Source organism: Gymnodraco acuticeps, unplaced genomic scaffold, assembly GCF_902827175.1.
Source record: "Gymnodraco acuticeps unplaced genomic scaffold, fGymAcu1.1, whole genome shotgun sequence".
In the NCBI taxonomy this organism is placed as follows: domain Eukaryota; kingdom Metazoa; phylum Chordata; class Actinopteri; order Perciformes; family Bathydraconidae; genus Gymnodraco; species Gymnodraco acuticeps.
The window spans coordinates 13,513-35,549 of NW_022991881.1; the positions used below are offsets into that span (position 1 = coordinate 13,513).

The window sequence follows — 22,037 nt, forward strand, 5'->3', positions numbered from 1 at the left end:
GAATGCCCGCTCACACTCACTAGTGGAGACAGCGATGGTTCGGACTGCTTTCAGTAGAGGCTCCATGGCAGCAGGTGTACGGGATGCCCTGGTTTCCTTGTATTCGAGAAAGCCCTGAACAGTCTCTCTTCTGTCCACTTTCAGCACTTCGCACAAACGTAGCGCCTCTACGTCCCCATACTGTATGTCTAACTCCTCTTCAGGCCAACTTCCAGGATGGATAACTTTCATGTCCTGGATTAGCTGATTGTCCCGGGCCTCCCGGCCATGTAATGGGATTTCTCTTGTGCTGACATGAGAGGAGGTTGTGGAAGTCATTCTGTGTCTCAGATTCTCTACCATACTGCGGAAAAACTGACCTGCATGAATCTGTACAAGCCTGCCATTCTCACGCAGGGCAACACCCTTGAAGGACTTCTCAGCTAGAGCTGTATGAACTGTAGTCATGTGTGGGCCAGGCATGGTGACCATGGATTCAAAAACTCGTATTTCTCGAGTTAAGAGCCTATCTGCTGTAGGCAGTGTCATCTCTCTTTTTTGGAGTTGCCGAGAGAGGTCGCTGAGCTCTGTGAGCGCATCGTACATCAGTCCCAGATTGCTGACAAACGTTGCAGATGTGAGCACATCATCCAGGCCCTTGTACTTTGCTCTGTCTCTGGAATCCCTGCTCGTGTCGTTTGCAGCATTTGTGAAGTGATCATGAAGCACTCGGTAGTTTTCCCAGACTGCTATGACGCTCCTTTCACTTGAAGCCACCCAGCGGATGGACAAAACACGCCCTATCACCAGGAGACGCTGTCCGACTGCTTGCGCACACTGCGCTAACTGCCTCTGATTTTTGGGGGAGGCATGGAACAAGGAATAGAGTTTGTCAAAAAAGATCTGGAAATGATTGAGCCCTGAGACCTCCTTGACCACATCCCCAACTGCCAGCTCTAGACGATGATTGGAGCAGTGCCACACAAACAGGCTTGGGAATTTACTACACAACTGGGTAGCAAACGCCTGTTCTCTTCCCTAGCATGACTGAAGCCCCATCACATGCAAAAGAAACGAAACACTGACCTAAAAAGTCCTCGTTAAAATCTCTTCCAAGACACTCCATTAACGCCTTTGTGATGTCATCAGCCGTTGTTCCATCCAACTCGATCAGCTCCCAAAAAAACGTTTCGGGCTCAGCATCAGCTAATGCTGAGCGTAGACACACAACAAGCACCGTTTTACCACTAATAGTGGTAGATTCATCGACCAAAACACAGAGTTTTCTTTGGTTTTCTGTAATGTCTTTTGCCATTTTTTTCTTCAGCTCATGAGCTATGTGGTCGATGATTTCGCCACAGGTTTTATTGGAGTGCAAAACCCTGCCCACGTTCAGCCCATTCAGTTTCTGTACATTCAAATCAATGTCTGTGAATGGCCGGCTATGTTTGCCAATTTTATATGCCGTTCGAAAAACTCTGATAGTGGTGTCTAATTCAGATTTATGCATAGACTGCACTTGATGTTGAATAGTTTCACGTGAAGCAGATGTAAGGATGTCAGCAGCTTTTACATGGGCTTGTGATTCTTTATGTTCTTTGATTTTTTTTTCTCAGGCTAGCTTGTTGTTTGCCCTTGTCAACACCGAAATGAGACACTGCACACTCACCCCATTCAGTTGACAGTTTCAGTCCTTGTCCAGTGTGTATTCCCAAAGATTTGACATCTCTGCATATCCGACATCCTAGCTTCTTATCTTTAAGAAGGAGTCATGCATTGGTCTTGCAAAAATATTGCACCTGGTCCGTTGTCCAGCAGTCAGGTGCATCGCTTTGCCCGGTGTTGGTGGTGGCAGTTGCGCCAGCAGCAGCTAACGTTAGAGGCTCTGGAGGAGGCGGCGGAGCTAGTGCTAATGCTAATGCACTAGAACTTGGAGCAAGAGGATCAACCAAAGAAAGCTCCCCATCAGACACAATTTCCAACACAGGCACAGCATTCTCTGTATTTGAAGTTTCTTCCGGCGACAACCGCTGTCTTTTTGCACTTTTATTAATCCACGCTAACATTTTAGAAATGCTAATTTGTGACGTGACTTGCTTTCCTTCTCTCGGGGGCGTGCCTGCTCTGTTCTATCACTCTACATAGCCACCCACTGGGTGGGAGTTGCACTGCATAAACACAACACACGTGCATCTAGGTATGTAAATTGTAAAGCATTAAAACATGGTTTTACTAACAGTTTTCAGTATGTTGTTACTTCGGCATTATTATTATTATTATTTTGAAACGTGTATTACTATTAAATCACGGTCAAATAGGTTAATTTTGACATAGTCGTTTCCACCACAGTATTTACATGGAGAAGATAAGCCCCGCCCCCTCTCCAGCACGTTCTGTTTGAATGACAGGAGTAAACAGCTGACAGCCGCGGTGAAACTCCAGCGGTTAGAGCGATGAGAATGTCCGTTCGGCACCTCGTGACGCATCTACTGAGTACCGGGCGGCTGTATATATATATATGGATGTATAATAAGAACGGCGGGAGAGTGTTGAGTACTGGCACGGTGCATGAGTACCGGAGTACCGCCAGCATGCCGGTACTGAGCAAGAAGTGCCGGTACTCCATGGGTCAGAACCAGAAGTGCCGGTACTGCGTACCGGTGAGTACCGGCCCAATTCCAGCACTGCTCTCACTATTACTATGTGCTCCACATCTCATATCCTCCTGGTTCCTGCTGAGACCAGCTGGAGCTTTAAGCCTCTGATGGACGGACACACACACTGAGAGGATCTCTGCCACTAGAGTATACGAGCCCCTGCACATCTGTATACAAATGTTTCATCTGAAGTTTGGCTCCTGGATTTTCTTTTGACACCACTGACACGTTCCCTCTGCAGTCAGACGGACAGTACTTTACCTGCAGACACTTTGACATGATGACTGATCCACTGACTGTCTGTGAGGTAGGGGGTCTACTAACAATGGGACCGTTGAGGGTTTGATCCCAGCCCCTGCAGTCAACCTGTTGATGTGTCCTAGGGCAAGATACTATTAGTATATGTCTTTATTGAACAAGTACCATGCATAAAGATACATTCATCACAGAAAGAGAAGAGAATATGCCAGATCGTAGCAAAAAGCACATTTTCTGTTTGTAGCATTTGTATCCCTTTCCTTAAAGTGAAACATCTGTATATTTGAACCAGTTCTTATTTCAAATGAGGAATCTTTAAACTGAGACATTTAAATACATAATGTGTTGACTCGCATCAGGCTGGAATATCCTCACTGAGAATACTGGGGGTCAGGGGTCAGCTGTTTAACACACCCTGAGACATGAGCTGATGTGAGGGGGGGGGGGGGGGGTCAGCAGGCTGGGGGAGTCATCCATTACATGTAACGGGATTAAGTCATCAGGATACAAAAAAAGACACTGTATTCTACTACAGTTACACAAACAAATGTAATCAGATTACTGTTACATAAAAAAAGCATGAGTACAATGCTACAATACATTTATTTTTTTGATGTATTTATTATAGGTGGACGCACTGCTTAATTATTCTTTTTGGTTTTCATTTACGCTACTTTTAATGTTCTTTATTTTAAGTAGCTTTTTCCAAATGTAGTTGGTGAACACCTGATTTATAAAACAAAAACAGTGTTTAATTGATGTATTAAGCTAACTATACTATTCTGTAGGCCCTCGATACTAAATACAGTATCTTGGTTTCTTCTTTCCTAAGGTCACATTGTTATGTTGTTTTACATCATACACTTACAGAAACTCAAATGTGTCATTGTTATTTATTTTCTCTTGTATATCTTGCATTGCATTTGATATTGAGGTAACCCAAATAAATCAGAATACCACTCCATCCCACAGAGGGGACATTCACATAGTTACAGCAGCAGAATCGTATAATAAAGAGTTTAGAGAAAGTAATCAGATTACATATTGTGATACTCAGATGAAGTAACTGATTACATGTTTTAAAGTGGGGGCGCAGATGACCTGCACCATAGTCTGCTTTCCTGCCTCTCTTCACTAACACTCACCTAAAGGCATCAATGCTATCTGGTGATAGAAAAGCAAAGATACAAAGTGTGTCCGTGTCTCTCAGGAAATAACGGCATACATCTCCGAAGCACTGTGAGCAGCGCCCCCTGCTGGACAGACCCCAGAGCACATTGCTCTTGTGGTGACATTGATATGGAAAGGATATATTCCATCATCAATCTGAGATGGTTTAGTATACCAAAGATGGGTTTTTCAGTATTTCACCCAGTTTAGCCAACAACGATTTGGCATACACTTTTACAAAATTGTTGTAAAAATAACTACAATTTATTCTTTTAATTGTTTAGCAGTTCTCTGGGTACCTCTTCACTTCTTTCATGTGTGTATTCTGCTACTTCTTCTACCTTGAATGTGTTCTTATTTCATTGTAAATGTATTATTGTGTGTTTTATTTAATGTTAGTCTATTCTTTAACGTTTGTCCTTTTTGAAGTGTCCTCCTCTCGCTGCAACACCATTCATCCCTGCTGGTTCTCTCAGCAGCTCACTGATGAACACCTGCACTTCCTGTTTGTTCTGAAGACATTTCACACATTTTCAGCAGACATGTTATTTTCCATGGCGTCACCTTTAATGTCAACATACATACATACGTTTGAACCTTTGAACCGGACATCAAACTACAACAGCCACTGCATGCGGGTTCTTTCACCTTCCCGGGGAAAAGCTACAGAGGGTTCAGGGGATTATGGGAAACCTTTTGAACTTAATTGAAGATTTAAAAACATTTCTAAAAAGCAGCAACTCAATAAAGTGCATTTCTTCACTCTTCCCTTCCACTTGGCAACATGCGTGATGGCTTCAGTCTGAAGCTTTGCACCGCACTGCAAACGGAACAGGCACGTCCTCTGTGCGCTCTCTCTTCAGCAGTCCCAGGCTTTCTGATTGAAAGGCAAACTATTCAATTACATTATGTACACACACAGGTTAGATCCCAAGAGTAAGAGTACAATTTCATTTCAAAAAGGGTAGCTGTTGCTGGATGTACCCACTCTTGGAAACTTTAGTACATTTACAGTCACATAAAAGGCCAATAGCACCTAAATGTATATATCTACTGCAAAAACGAAATAACTATGAAATATGATGCCAGATGACAGGCTGAGCACACGCCCCGGCATGTTCTAAGTGTTTGTGGCTTTATTTTAGAATCCTCCAATCGTCTTGGCATCACTGTATCTCTGTCATTGTAATGCTGTCTCATGGTACATCCTCCAGAGTCCTTCCATTCCTACCACCTCTGTCTGAAGTGAACCAAAAGTGCACTGACAGGGGGGGGGGGGGGGGGAGAGACGGGTGGGCCAACAAAAAGTTCAAAGTTCAAAGAAAAGGCCGGGGGTGATACACAGGTCACCAACACAATGCTACCATCTTACATGAGAATATGATATAACATCCTCGAGCCTCGAGCTTGGAAGGAGGCTTCATTTGATATGTGTGGAAGATTAGTATGGCTGCATGGAAGATGTTCTGTGGTCTGAAGTCATTTCATTATAGAAAGCTGAACATTAAGTTGCATGCACCTGACTCACTGAACTCCACACTGATCATCAAACTGAAAAATCTAATGTAAGATTTCCTTTGCTGACAAACCTCACAGTGTCTAGAACGTGAGAATCCCAAGAAAAGGTCATTTCTGATGAGGTGGGAAGTTTCACATGTCAAACTAACAATTGGCCCGGATTCAGAACTCCAGAAAGAGATCCGGTTCATTCTAAAGAAGTCCAACACGTGCAGAACACACCAGCGCTGAGTGCATCCTCCATCTTATTCCTGTGTGCCGTATAGTTCCAGTGTTCACACACACATAGTCTCAAACTGTTTCCTCCTTAACTTTAAGTTACCTTACCTCTTAGATGTTCTACTGCTGCCATTATAAACATGCTCAAATATTTGCAATGACTTCACAGACACAACAATAAAGATGTAGATTAACTCTCAGATGAAACAAATGACTCTATGTCTCTACATCTGCAGCTGGGCTGTTCCCCACAGTGAGGGGTTCATGTGTAGAGGCTATCAGTAGGAATCATCTCAACTCAGTGTGAAGCCCGGCTCCACAGAGGCAGCAGTAACATCAGTTCTCCTGCTCACAGAACTCATAGGCTTTGAGAAGGAGGAGTCGTGTCCTTCATATCGCTGTGATTAGAATGTCAGTACAGCAGTTTCTCTTCCAGTGACAAACTCCAACAATTCCATTTCTGATAGACTATTCTTTAAATTGACTAAATATACAATTGGAGAAATAAATGATGTTGCATAATCCCCTAACATTGACATTGTATTCCACGCCTTTAGCATGGCACTTGTCCATTGTTCATATGTATATACAAAATCAGATCTACACAATTCATCTGGCATTATATTCAGTATAAGTGAGATTTAGAGTGCAGGGTGGAGGTTCTGACAGAAGCTGGGGAAGGACTTCTGTTCTGGAGTCAGATCATGAGGGTCAGGCCTGTGTACCGACCCACAACTGAACATGACTCCAGGATAACCTTGGGGGGGGCAGATTTGGAGTCTGTGGTTAAGCCTATTTAATATTATTATTTATTTATTTTTAAAGGTGATTTAAATGTTTTTTCTGTATGTGTGAAATCACCGGCTGACCACAGGACCCCGCCACCCTGAGCTCAAATCAATACTTCCATAACCACGTGGTAATCTTCCACTCATATCACCCTTCTGTGTCTCTTCACAACACTGTGGATCTCTCCTCTTAGCATCAAATCTCAGACGTGTCATCTAGAGGGGGGGCTCAGCGGGGGGCCGTGTTACTCCGTGGTGTCCGTCCCCAGGTGGACGCTCTGTGCTTCACTTGCTGTGGTGGAGGTACTGCTGGGTAAACATGTTCAGCTCGCTGTCCAGCCAGCCCGCCTTGTTCCTATCAACAAAATACACACAGACACACATATTGAGGGCTGACACACCGTAACAACTACATATATATATACATACATATATATATATATACACATATATATATATATATGTTTTTTTTTTTTTTTGTAGCCTTTATTTAACCAGGTGAAGCCCCTTGAGATCAAAAGATCTCTTTTTCAAGGGTGACCTGCAGGACATTAGTTACACATGTAACATAAAAACAACAGAACAACAATAAGGATAACAAACAACATAATGTACAGGGTACAGTTTACAAACTCTATTTACAGAGACAGGTACCATGAGTATCAAACAGCATGTCACCCAGCTGAGTTTTAAAATGATGCAGGGGAACCAAAGTGCTCAGTTTTAAACATGTTTGCAGACTGTTCCAAGTTAGTGGAGCTGCACAACTAAAAGCTTTCTTCCCTAAGACAGTCCTAGCACTTGGCACATTTAATAAAACAACATCATGAGATCTCAGGCAATACGTACTTTCAATTCGTGGAGAGATCAGAGAGCAGATATAAAAAGGTAGTTTACCCAACATGGCTTTGTAAATGAACATGTACCAATGACTGAGCCTCCGTACAGTGTACAGTGAAGGCAGACCTGCCTTGGCATACAGGGTACAGTGATGAGTAAGTGCTTTACAGTTAGTAACAAATCTCAGGGCACTGTGATAGGCGGCATCTAACTTTTCCAGGCAATGGGCAGGTGCATTCATATAGATCAAATCACCATAGTCCAGCACAGGTCAAAAGGTCACAGAGCCTTTTCCTGGCTTCAAAAGAGAAACAGGACTTGTTTCTAAAAAGAAACCTAGTCTAACCCTCAGCTTTTTAAGCAGGTTATTGACATGAAGTTTAAAAGTAAGACAATCATCAAGCCAGATACCTAGGTATTTATAACTGGTAACCACTTCGAGTACTTGTCCTTGCTAGTAACAATATCCAAAACAGGCTCTGGTGTCTTTTTAGCTTTTGAAAATAGCATTACTTTGGTTTTATCAATATTTAAAAGAAGCTTTATTTCAGCGAGCTGAGTCTGAATAATGTTAAAAACAGCCTGTCATTTAACACCAGCCTCCTTAATGGAGGGACCTGCACAATACATCACGGTATCATCCGCATAAAAATGTAAAGTAGCTTCATCCACATTTTCACCTAAACTGTTGATATATATGGAGAATAAAAGTGGACCTAAAACAGAACCTTGAGGAACACCATTAGCAATGTTCAACCACTCAGAAGACAGCCCATCAAAGTGAACACATTGGGACCTTTCAGAGAGGTAGTTCACAAACCACCCACTGCATGGCTGGATATGCCAATACTGAGTAGCCTCTGCTTTAAAATGCGATGATCGACGGAATCAAACGCTTTGGAAAGGTCAATAAATAGAGCTGCACAACTCTGTTTATTATCTAAAATACTCGTAATGTCATTCACCACTTTCATTGTGGCAGTGATGGTGCTATGTTGCTTTCTGAAGCCTGACTGATGTTTAGACAGGATATAATTTGTACATAAAAACTCCTTTACCTGTTCACTCACTAAGCATTCGAGCACCTTCGCCAGAACTGACAATTTAGAGATTGGCCTATAGTTATTTAAAATAGTTGCCTCCCCTCCTTTTAGCAAAGGCAAGACATAAGCTGACTTCCATACTTTTGGAATTGCATTAGTGCTGAAGGAGAGGTTAAAAAGAGTAGTAAGAGGAAGAGCAATACAATCTGCAGCTATCTTTAAAAAGAAAGGTTCTACGTTGTCCGGGCCAGCCGGTTTCTTAGGATCTAGCTGAGATAAGGCTTCATGAACAACATTGACAGTAAAAGGAGTAAAACTGAAAGGGTTTTCCAGACCACATTGTTCAGAGTCACGGATTGGGGTGTTCACAGAAGCAGAGTTAGAAACAGAATCAAACATAGAACCGCAGGACACAGAATGCTCATTAAAGCAATTTAACATAGTGGCCCTGTCCGATATAGTGCCAGATGCTGTGGTAAGGCACGGAGGTAGCTCATTACGGATCTCACCGGTGGATATCGATTTTATTGCTTTCCCAAATTTCCTAGGATTATTTAGGTGTTCTGTGGTAACTGACAAATAGTACTTCGACTTAGCACTTTTGACATTTGAAGTGAAGCTATTCCTTAGCTGCCTAAAACGCAGCCACTCTACCTCTGAGCCTGATTGCCTAGCCTTTGCCCAGGCCTTGTTTCTCTCATGAAGGAGACTAGACAGCTCAGCAGAAAACCAAGGATTGTCTCGTCCCTTTACTCTAAATGTACGCAGGGGTGCATGTCTATCAATGATCTCCATAAAACCAAGATAAAAATAAGACCATGCAGTTTCCACATCAGCACACCGATCGATTTTACCCCAATCAAAATCAAACAGATCATGCACAAAACCCTGCTCAACAAAATGTTTTATGTCTCTCTTAATGATAATGCGAGGTTTAACCTTTTGGACCTTAGTGTCCCTAATTGTGGCTACAACACAGTGATCACTCAGATCATTTGCAAATACTCCCACAGATGAATATTTATGGAGAACATTAGTTAAAATGAGATCAATTAGTGAGGATTTATTAGGGGACTTAATATTTGGGCGAGTAGGACTGTCAACAATCTGAGTAACATTCAAAGAGATACAAAGGTTTTTAAAATCCTCTGACACTGCAGTTAACCAGTCCCAGTTAAAATCTCCAAGTAGCACTATTTCCTTGTAGTCTAGTTGTGATAAAAGATTTGCTAGTGAAGACAAGGAGTCTTTGACAGCTGAGGGGGGTCTGTAACAACCCACTACCATGACCTGTTGACCCTTTGCCACTTCTATATTTATGGCTAAAAATTCAAATTGCTTACTGATCGATTTGGAAACTAATGTGGTTACACTGAACTTATTCTTAACATAAATGGCAACGCCACCACCTTTATTAGGCCGGTCGGTACGATACACATTAAAACCATTTAAGGCAATGTCAGAGGCCAAAATAGATTTGTTTAGCCATGTTTCTGATAAAACAATGACGTCAGCGTCAGTCGAGCTCGCCCAGATACGGACAAAATCTAGTTTACCTAACAGACTGCGCACATTCAAGTGGATGAAACCCAACCCAGACCTAGCTTTAAAATCAGCAGGAGTAGCGATCTGACTACTACTACTGGGCGGACCAGGGTTAGGTTGTACATTTCCTGACAGTAATAACAACAACAAAACCAGGCATCTTTTCCTCTTAAGCGACACACATACATTATCATCTAATTTAGAAACACCGGAAAAGTCTGCGAGAGTGTGATTAGAGCTTAAGAAGCAGTCCTGAAGAACCATCATCGCAGGAAAATAAAAAAGACAAACATATTTTGTCGAGCAGATTGACTGTGACAAGGCAACCGGTAATTGTTTGAGCAACACATCCGAACCTTTGCAGGGGATGCCCACTGCGGGTGGCAGAACAGACCTGAATCCAGTAGACTTCTCAGAATGACTAGAGATCTTCTCATAGTCCAAAACAGTTAACAGGCACAGCAGAATCCCGATATGAGCCATTTTCCCAGACCAGCACACAGTATCCGCGATGTTCCTGGAGAAAAATCAGCACAGCCGCAAAGGACAGGCGAAAACAGCAGCGTGGAAGCGCTCCGGTCCCTCCGTGGTATCCCCGGGGTGAAAGCAGGCCTCTGCAACAGCAGAACCAGGACAGGTGGAAAGCAGGCCCCAGCGGTGGTAAAATCCTCCTCCGCACAGCAGCACACGCCCGGTGGAAGCAGGCCAAGCCCGAAGCGTGGATCCACTCCGTCTCTCCGCGACGACTCCGGGGTAAAAACCTCTCCAGTACAGCCGTATTCTACAGGTGGGAGCAGGCCTCCGTAGATCGCAGATCGCAGGCAGCAAACAGGTGGAGCCGCTCCGTCTCTTCGCGACGAGCAGGCCTCCGTAAATCGCAGATCGCATGCAGCAACAGGTGGAGCCGCTCCGTCTCTTCGCGACGTCTCCGGAGGAAAAGCACCTCAGTACAGCCGTACTCGACAGGTGGGAGTAGGCCTCCACAGTTCGCAGACAACTAAAACTGCTACTTGTATAAGCAGGGATGGCTAAAAGTTTGTAAGCAGGAGAGCTAGATGCTAACAGATGCTAACAGATGCCATATGCTAACAGGTAAGTGCAAGCCTGTAGAAATTGCGACTGCCTCCAATGACAGCGTAGGTGTGAGTGGACAGTTGAAACAATATACATACACTGAACAAAAATATAAGTGCAATACTTTTGTTTTTGCTCCCATTTTTCATGAGATGAACTCAAAGATCTAAAACATTTTCTATATACACAAAATAACCATTTCTCTCAAATATTGTTCACAAATCTGAAAAAATCTGTGATAGTGAGCACTTCTCCTTTGCCGAGATAATCCATCCCACCTCACAGGTGTGGCATATCAAGATGCTGATTAGACAGCATGATTATTGCACAGGTGTGCCTTAGGCTGGCCACAATAAAAGGCCACTCTGAAACGTGCAGTTTTGCTTTATTGGGGGGGGTCTGGGGGGGTCCGAAAACCAGTCAGTATCTGGTGTGACCACCATTTGCCTCACGCAGTGCAACACATCTCCTTCGCATAGAGTTGATCAGGTTGTTGATTGTGGCCTGTGGAATGTTGGTCCACTTCAATGGCTGTGCCAAGTTGCTGGATATTGGCAGGAACTAAAAGGCCACATATATATATATATATTAATATATATATGGCCTTTTAGGCATGTAACATGTAACTGATTTAAGAAAACTTGTCTTATTCAACATTTGTTCATTGTTAACATTTAAACGATTTATGGAAATATATATATATATGTATATATATATATTAGGGCTGTCAAGTTAACGCGTTAATAACGCGTTAACGCAAATAAAAATTAGCGCCACTAATTATTTTAACGTGATTAACGCATGTGTATTTTTTGTCCTCGGCTGCCCCGTAGTTTCAGAGCGCATCGAGTTTAAAATACCATCTACAAGCTGATGCTGACAGCCCCGCTCCTGCTGCCTGCTTGCGGCAGACCACACTTCCACGCTCACCGGCAGGCACCGACTGGTCATCGGGAGGACCGGGAGGGTGTGTGTATGTGTGGCTCGAGCGAGAGAGAGACCTTACGTGTATTGTTGTTAGCCGCATTCACACCGCAGGACTTTCCCTGGTACTTTGGTTCTTTAGTTCCGTTAGTACCAATAATGTGGCGTTCACACCGCCGGGACTACTCAGTGCCGGGAACTCTTTTGGCCATTTTCAGTCCCTGCTAGAGAGTTGGTACGAACCTGGTGATAAAAGAGTGCCAATTTCTATTCTATTTCTATTGGCTGGGCGAATTGCAAACCACGCCCCGTTAGACTCTGAATTTTTTTTGTTAGGCAGCCATTTTTTTCCTCGCTACAAAACCACATCCACACCTGAGCGAGTAGTTTTTTTTTTTTGTACTTTAAAGCAGTTATGACCACACGTACTACAACACCGGAGCGGTGGAATGATGAGGAAGTGTCGGCGCTTCTGGCAATTTACTCTGAGGACGGGATGCAGTAGCTTCTACAGAAAGCAGTTCCCAACTCCAAATGTTTTGAGCGATGTTCGCAAAAGCTACTTGAGCTGGAAATCGTGCACAGTGCACATGGATGCCAGGTAAAAATAAAGAAACTCAGGCAGGACCAGAGGCGGATTTAGGATAGTAGGAGATCCGGGGCTTAGCCCAGGAGTCGTTGGGTTGGGGGGGGGTGCAGGGGTACAGTGCTATTTTTTATAAGTGGGGGGTGGACCGAACATCCTTTAGGGGGGTCGTCGCCTTCTCTCGGGGGGTCCGGGGGCATGCTCCCCCGGGAAGATTTGTTTTTAAATATTGAAGTTGAAAGCATCAATCTAGTGCACTTTGAGAGCAACATTAACCCTACCTTAATAACACCTTAAAGCGGACAAAAGGCACTGGAGAACACTCATTAACACCCTTTAATGAAGCAAACTAATGCCTTAACTCACTCAAATAGTCGTTTACTTATTAAGGTGAAACGAATGTGCGTAGAGTTTTAAAGGATGCGGATAGTCTCACCTTGATTCTGGCGCATTGCTTATCGTTTTATAGATCTATTCTCATCCACCATCTTTGTTTGTGACGTAAAGAGTGTAAGAGTCACGTTTCTGAATCGGACACTCTGAGTGGATGCAGTCACAGCCAATCGGAGTCTGATTCAGAGGGTTGCCTGTCAGTTCTGTTGTTATGTGTACTGAAACGAGAGCCGGTATAATTCCACGCGTGAAAACATAATAAAAATTGGAATACGTTATTTTAGTGTCTTAAAAGTAGAGTTATGAAGGGTTAACGTTACATCTTAGGATAATTTTTAGTCATGTTCTGTATACATACTAACATATAAGGGTATACTTAGTGTGGTTACTCCATGTTTACTAGCTATAACATTAACGTTACATCACTCTTTTTTCACTTCTTACTCAGTCAGCCAGAGTGCAGATATCACCATTAGATTCACAAACCTGAAACATCATCCATTTCTTGACTGCTGGTGATGACATTGTTGTCAGCTGCTGATACTGCTGCTGCTGATACTGCTGCTGCTGCAGCTTGTGTGGCCTGCTTCGATGACAATAACTTTCTAATATCCATAACTGTATAGGCTATTAGCTTAAAACTCGTCAGGCACTAGGAAGGATCACTTCTTCTTCAGGGCAGGCTACGCAGTACGCACGCTAATGTCCCGGCCCTAATATATATATATATATATATATATATAGCATGGAAATGTGATTGTCATTTGAATGGGACAGCGCAAAACGAGAAGCATTTGGTCTACAATGACCGAGAAGAGACTGTCAGCATTGATTCAAAACGCACTAAAGCTTTGGATCTTAATCATTTTGTGACTGGCCATCTGTAGAATCTGGAGAATCACAGATCACAGAACACAGCGAGGCGTGCGTGCGTGTGGGTGTGTGTGTCTCACCGCAGCAGCTTGGCCTTGCTCTGCAGGCTGTCCAGCAGCTCAATCTTGGTGTTCATGTCAGTCATCTCGTCCTCCAGGTTCTGCCGGGTCACATCCACCTGCTGGCAGAGCTGAGCAAACACACTGGCCAGCTCCCTGAGGACAGAAAGACACCATGGGGGTCAGGAGACATGCAGCGTTCTTTACACGCTCAAATAGCTTGTCGTCAATGCACAGTTGTAAATGTTAACATGCTCACTGCTGCACTTGGTGGCTGCAGTTGGAGCCGGTGTAGCTGACGATGAGCTGCAGCTTCTCGCTGGCGTAGTCCACAAACTGTCTCTTGAAGGCCCTCTCCTTGGCCTTGGTGGTCCAGGTGAGCCGCTCGTAGATGTAGAGGAGTCCGTACAGACCCACTGACAGGGCGATCAGACGCCAGCCCACTGCCTTCCAGATCTGCACACACACAGCGCTTTATGTCTGCTGACCACCCCTCTAATATGTGTAGAGATATGAGCTGCTATAATATGGATCCAGCCGGTCAGGATCACTGATGGCTTGTCCTGGTGTACAAAAGCTTTTTGAGGGTAAGGGCTTTGAATCAACCAAGCATGAAGAAATAAGTCAATATCAATGCATGTGATTTTTTTTTTACATGTAAAAACGTGCATCATAATAAAACACACATTAAGAGTGTAGTAATTACTTATTGGTTTATTTTACTGCTACTACATTTCAAAACAGGAATTCAAAGTATTCAAAGTATTATATAAAAATGTTTCAACTAGTAATATTTCATGTCACTACATTATTAATATGGATATATAGATAAAATGATATGTTATCATTGCTCACACAGACACAAGGCCCACCTCTCAATAAATGTAATTGGAAAATAGGGGAAAAAAGGGGTTAACCAAGGTGCGTGCGCGTGTGTGTGTGTGTGTGTGTGTGTGTGTGTGTGTGTGTGTGTGTGTGTGTGTGTGTGTGTGTGGTGTGCGTGTGTGTGTGTGTGTGCGTGTGTGTGTGTGTGTGCGTGTGTGTGTGTGTGTCCTCACCACGCCACCAACGACTAGCACACCCATGGAAGTACGTGAGGTGAGGGAAGCGAGACCAGTCACCATGGAGACCATCAGCTCCTCCTGGGTCACGGAGCCCTGGGGGAAGGGGGGCATGCTGCTGCTGACCGGGGTCAGAGCCAGGGGCCGGGGGACCTGCAGGGGGGGACAAGGCCACATTCAGAACTGGACGCTCCAAACAGCATAGCAAAAAAACTCAACGCTACAAAGTCTCTATGGAAAGTATGTAGGAAGTAGAGGAATACACAACTTTAGAATTTGCAATTGTGGATAATTCTGAGGTAGCATGATGAACTGATTTAAGAAAACTTGTCTTATTCAACATTTGTTCATTGTTAACATTTAAACGATATATGGAAATGTGTTCTGGACTCCGTCCTGCAGTTCCACATACATGTACATATACAAACGTAGTAAACATTAAAATACATACACATATCATCACTCATACACCGTTTGCACAAACACAATACACAGACGCACCTACTGACACAGGCGACCTATTGCACCCCTCATGGCCAACATGAGTATTACATCACATGTGAGTGTTGAGCAGCTTAATGGACAGAGGCAGGAACGAGTGCTTCTAGAGCTTCAGCCTGCTCTTGGGAACCCTGCATCTTCTACCAGAAGGAAGGAGCTGGAATTCTGGGTGGAGCATGTGGGGGGGATCAGACACGGTTTGTTGTGCCTGTCTAATAATGGACTGCTCATGATACCATATCGTATGGTGCTCTCCAACACTGCATGATAAACCAATAACATGAACTTCTGCTCGACTCCGTAAGCCCTGAGTGTACGCAAAATACAACCGCTGTTGAAGTCTAGAGCACAGACCCTCTACAATCAGGGGTACTCAAACTTTTTCAAACCAAGGACCACTTAACCAATAAAAAAACACTTGCAGACCACCTAACTCCACAAATATCCAAAAACACATCGTTTTTCTAGAACAGATTACAAATCAACTGAATATGGTACAAACAAGTGGCAACATGTGTGACGAAGGTGTTGCGCTGGGCTATATAATGCAATCGAAAGCTTAAGCTCGCTCCATTGCGGAGATATTCCCGCGAGAGTGCGGAAAACTTAAATTAATTTATCCAATATGAAATTTTACCAATATACTCACAGACCACTAGGGGGCGGTCACGGACCACACTTTGAGAAGCACTGCTCTACATGGACCCTCCAGCTGAGTGTACTATCTATATGAACACCAAGGTACTTATAGGAACCTTACTGTCTGATACATTGCACACTGGATCTACTTTATTGTAAACTCTCAAACCAGCAGTGTCATTAGTGCTTGTGATCAATAACTAATGCATAAGCTCGTGATTAATTTCAATGAGGGATATACGCCATGTCTAATCAGCACTTACAGTCAGCAAATCTCAAATTGTATTCCCTCTATATTCTGAAGGTTTTGACACAGACTCACATTTGTCCTGATTGTTAGAAAGTATTAGTCTTAAAACATGCTGAAATGGCTTTTGACAGTGAGTGATGCAAAGAGATATCCAAACTTCCCTCAGTAGAAACATTTGACTCAACACAATGGAACCTGTCATAATTCCATGTTCACCTTTCTGTTCTGGAACTGTGTGCAGATTAGCACATGTTATTATAAAATGCCTCATTTGCAAATTTGAACATTTCAAAAAATGTTTTATACAGAAAGCAACAGTATAGCCACCATTACTTCCAATGTTAACCCTTTTCACCTGGGGTAAACATAACGCCAAAAAAAAACATACATTTCCAAACATTTGAATTAGTAAAGGCAGACCCAACTTCAGTCCATGATTGGGACTAGAACACCTGCAAACCAACGTACTTTGTCCTCCACTCTTTCTATAAATATACCCTTTATTCTGCCCTCTTGTGAGGGGGTTTCTATTCTATGATCTTCTTCAAGATGTTACCTGGTCATTGTAGCCCATGAGGGCCCGCCGAGTGTTCTTGGCCCCCAGGAAGCGGTTGACCAGCATGGTCCAGCCCATGGAGAAGTGGAAGCTGATGTCCTCCTGGAAGTCACTGCACAGCCTGTCACAGGCCAGGTCATAGCTGAGGCTAAAGCACTGCCGGGGAACCAGCTTGTCTACCTGCTCTCTGACTGGGGGTGGCAGCAGAGGCTTCAGACCATCTGCACACACACACACAAATTAAGATCATTTTTCAAATTAGCAAAGATTTCAGTGACAGCGGCAACATTTAGGGTGGGTGATGTGACCTGAAATGTATATCACAACACATCTTAAAGTGGACCTATCATGCTATATTTGAAAAATATATTGTGGGCCATACCTATATAAAACATGTCTGTGAAGTTTTTTTTTCAAAAAACAGATCACCAATTGTAGCCATCCCTCATATTGCTCAAACCCCTCTTTTGCAGCCCTGTTAAAGAAACTCAGATTTTGGGTCCTTAGCTTTAAAAAAAAAAAAAAAAAAAGAGGAGGGGGAGGCGGAGCTAATGCCTGATCAGAATTCTACCAGAGATAAAGTTAAATTCTGCTGTGATAAAACACATTACATTACATTGTATTTAGCTGACGCTTTTATCCAAAGCGACTTACAATAAGTACATTCGACCAGGAAGACACAACCTTGAAGAAAATAGAATCATATAAGTACATCAGGTTTCATAGAGCCAAACATTTCAAGTGCTACTCAACTGGCTTTAGGTAAGCCAGTCCTTTATTAGTATATAAGTGCTTTGTTAATAAATCTATCGCTCGAAGTGGAGTCGAAAGAGATGAGTTTTCAGTTTGCGCCGGAAGATGTGCAAGCTATCTGCCGTCCTGATGTCAATGGGGAGCTCATTCCACCATCTTGGAGCCAGGACAGCAAACCCACGTGTTTTTGCCGATGGGAACTTGGATCCCCTCGCAGCGAGGGCGCAGCGAGTCGTTTGGCTGATGCAGAGCGGAGTGCACACGCTGGGGTGTACGGTTTAACCATGTCCTGGATGTAGGAAGGGCCAGATCCATTCGCAGCATGGTAAGCAAGTACCAGTGTCTTGAAGTGGATTCTAGCAGTTACCGGAAGCCAGTGAAGGGAGCGGAGGAGCGGAGTGGTGTGGGAGAATTTAGGAAGGTTGAAGACCAGACGAGCCGCTGCATTCTGGGTGAGCTGCAGAGGTCGGATGGCACATGCAGGTAGACCAGCCAGGAGGGAGTTGCAGTAGTCTAGGCGTGAGATGACGAGAGCCTGGACCAGAACCTGCGTCGCTTTCTGTGTCAGCTGGGGACGTATCTTCCTGATGTTGTAAAGCGTGTATCTGCAGCAACGGGTTGTAGCAGCGATGTTTGCAGTGAAGGACAGGTTGTTATCTAGGGTCACACCCAGATTCCTTGCAGTCTGCAACTGAGGTGCCGATGTTGATTGTTAGGTCAAGAGTGGGACAATCTTTTCCCGGAAGGAAGAGCAGCTCAGTCTTGTCAAGGTTGAGCTTGAGGTGATGAGCAGACATCCACTGAGAGATGTCAGCTAGACAAGCAGAGATGCGTGCGACGACCTGGGTCTCTGAGCGGGGAAAGGACAGAATTAATTGGGTGGCGTCAGCGTAGCAGTGGTAAGAAAAACCATGCGGGCTAATGACTGATCCGAGCGAGTTTGTGTACAGGGAGAAGAGGAGGGGACCAAGAACAGAGCCCTGAGGGACCCCTGTAGTTAATTGACAAGGGTCGGACTCAGACCCTCTCCAAGTCACCCTGTAGGTACGGTCTTTGAGGTATGAGGTGAGGAGGGAAAGTGCAGAGCCTGAAACTCCAAGTTTTTGGAGAGTGCGAAGGAGGATCTGATGATTCACCGTGTCGAATGCAGCAGACAGGTCCAACAGGATGATGACAGAGGAGAGGGATGCAGTTTTGGCAGTGTGCAGTTCCTCAGTGACAGCAATGAGAGCAGTTTCTGTGGAAAACACCATCCTGTTTAAACCACGTCAAGGATTATTTCTGAAACAGTATGGAGCTCAAATGCTTTTTCACTTGCAGGTTTATCACAAGGTGAGTTCCTTTATTTATTTCCTGCTTTTTAAAACACATGTGCTCTCCAGTAAAGGTTAGCTCTGAGTGTTAGCGAGGCTTGCTAATGTAAACAAAGACGAGATTATGTCCAAAACACGTCAGGCATTGTTTCTGATAGCAACTTTCTGTGGGTCCACCGACGTCATAGCGGATGGAAATCTGTGTCCGCTCGTTATACACCCGTTATTAAAAGATTTGGGTACGGAGGAAAAGAGAGAGGGTTTTATTTTCTGATGCTGCGTGAGTTCCCCGACGCACTGGGGACACATATTTATGTATAAAAGACATCACAAAGTGCATTTTGCATGATAGGTCCCCTTAAGAAAAAAGTAATAAGGTAGTCTGGCCCATAATGTCCGTTATTTAGCACATGTAATGTGATTCATCATTAAGTGTTGAGTTAGTAGTAAATTATCTACCCCACCTTTAAAAGGTAGGGTAGGTAAGAAAGCAGAAACCAGCTCGAGTGCGCTAGAATTTGAAAGTACACAGCCGAAGAAAATCTGTCCCTTCCTTCAGACTTCCTTACAGAGCCCCTCCTCCAACACACACGCACGCGCACATGACCAATGAGGGCACGAGATAAGTTTGTGCACAGATGGAAGGCTGACAGGCAGGTAGGTCATCCAGTTATTTGAGCCGGGCCGGCTCAGATGATTGGTCGTGCTTTTTACAGTACTACGGCTTCCACAGAGGACATTTTTTTTAAATGTATTTATTGTCAAAGCATTTAATATATTCACTGCTATCGGGATGTTAAGAACAGTGTTTCTGAAGTGAATTACCTACCCTACCTTTAAAGTGGACCTATTATGTTATATTGGAAAAATATATTGTAGGGCCATACCTATACAAAACATGTCATTGCTTAAAATACCAAAAAGATAACCCATTTTAGCATGCCTCATACTGCTCATACCCCTCTTTTGCAGCCCTGTTGCAAACAGGCTGATTCTGCTAGCCACGCCCCTTTGTAGCGTCACGCAGCTTTCCCCTGCTAGAGAGATTTATACGGGGAGAAGCTCAGCTAAACGCTGCCGTGATTAAATGCCATGTTATGCTCCTAACCACTTCAAGCTTTATTTCTGAAACAGTATGGAGCTCAGACCTTTCTCTCTCGCAGGGTTTAACAACTTTACTCTAAGCCTCCAGCAGACATCCTGCTGAATACACAGACACACAGCTGCGACTGTATACGGAGAATATAGGTTGGGACGTGTCACTTTTGCCGGAGAATATAGGTTGGGACGTGTCACGTGTGCCGGAGAATATAGGTTGGGACGTGTCACGTGTGCCGGAGAATATAGGTTGGGACGTGTCACTTTTGCCGGAGAATATAGGTTGGGACGTGTCACGTGTGCCGGAGAATATAGGTTGGGACGTGTTACGTGTGCCGGAGAATATAGGTTGGGACGTGTCACGTCGGCCGGAGAATATAGGTTGGGACGTGTCACGTTTGCCGGAGAATATAGGTTGGGACGTGTCACGTCGGCCGGAGAATATAGGTTGGGACGTGTCACGTGTGCCGGAGAATATAGGTTGGGACGTGTCACGTCGGCCGGAGAATATAGGTTGGGACGTGTCAAGTGTGCCGGAGAATATAGGTTGGGACGTGTCACGTCGGCCGGAGAATATAGGTTGGGACGTGTCATGTCGGCCGGAGAATATAGGTTGGGACGTGTCACGTGTGCCGGAGAATATAGGTTGGGACGTGTCACGTCGGCCGGATATCCCCAATGACGTTATAGGAGCGACAATTCTGGATTTGCTTGCTAGCACCCCCCATTTTATTTTATTTTTTAGAGATGTGGGTACGGAGGAAAAGAGAGAGGGTTTTGTTTTCTGACACTTTGTGAGTTTCTTGACACACCGGGGACACTTATTTATGTATAAAAGACATCAATGCATAATAGGTCCCCTTTAAAGTACCTAAGTAGCTAGCTTCTCATAAAGAAAATACCCTTTTCTCAGTTTGTTAACGCAGGCGAACAAAATAGTATGTGTTCTTGTTTTGAAGTGCAGTGTTTTGTTTGGAGATAACGTTAAAGCTTGCTTGGGACCATGGCACTGTTAGATTTTATTTGCAGCAACTAAATAATATTTGTGGACCGATTAAGTGAAATTTCCCACGGAGCACCTGATGATCTCTCATGGCCACCAGTGAGCCACGGCAAAGTGGTTGAAAACGACTGGTCTACAGAAACAGACAGTTTGGAAATGATCTGTGACGGCTGGCATTAGCTGTTTGATAAAACCTCACAGCAGTGAGCCCAAACACAGCTCAGCAAGAGAGCGGCCGGGCGGGCACACACCTGCACACCTGTAACATGCGGCAACTCTCTAAGTGGCATTATGCTAACAGTACATTGAAGCTAATTGGAGCCTGTGCACACAGAACAGTAGTGTCAGGTGTGAACATGAGCGGTACCAATCATGTCGGTCTGTGTCGCCTGCAGGGCGCTGGTGATGGAGGTGGAGCATCTCCCCGACATGTTGCTGCCCAGACCCTCCTCTACGTGACGGTGCAGCTCCTACAACAAAAACAAACAAACAAACAAACAGAGGCAGTAAAGCAAACTGCTGGACCACTGAGCCATAACAATGATCATAGAATGTCCATCATAGACATCATCTGTTTCACCAATAACCACCATCACCCACATCCATGCCGGGAACTGTTAGGGGCATGTTTGGTTACTAGCACATATCAAATATAATTATTAATATCAATCAAATGATTAGTATAATACGCATTGATAATAATGGGAAACCAACCAAGAACTAGGGAATAAGTGGTCCAACTACTGATTGTCACAATCAAAGCAATAGCAATTGGCAATACTTATTTCCTCAATAGCATTCCAATCAATAAACAACAATTTTACAACTACATTAAACAAGCATACGGATAACAATCAAACATGTGGTGTGTATGAATGTGCGTGAGGAGGAAGAGCAATGAAGCAAGATGGCATACAAACACACCTAGTGTTCCTGG

At 44.0% G+C, this 22,037-nt stretch overlaps 1 protein-coding gene across 1 annotated transcript in view; it reads right to left on the reverse strand.

Moving 5' to 3' along the window:
• Window positions 1–4,609: 4,609 nt before the first annotated feature.
• Window positions 4,610–22,037, reverse strand: part of mfn2 (mitofusin 2) — a 32,808-nt gene continuing 15,380 nt past the window's right edge. Inside the window, exons 13-18 of the mRNA XM_034199964.1 lie at window positions 21,468–21,570; window positions 16,934–17,154; window positions 14,985–15,140; window positions 14,186–14,382; window positions 13,948–14,082; window positions 4,610–6,944 (exon numbers count right to left, since the gene is read on the reverse strand). Of these exons, the coding sequence (XP_034055855.1) occupies window positions 6,875–6,944; window positions 13,948–14,082; window positions 14,186–14,382; window positions 14,985–15,140; window positions 16,934–17,154; window positions 21,468–21,570 (882 nt within the window). The 3' untranslated portion in view covers window positions 4,610–6,874. The remainder of the gene's footprint in view (window positions 6,945–13,947; window positions 14,083–14,185; window positions 14,383–14,984; window positions 15,141–16,933; window positions 17,155–21,467; window positions 21,571–22,037) is intronic.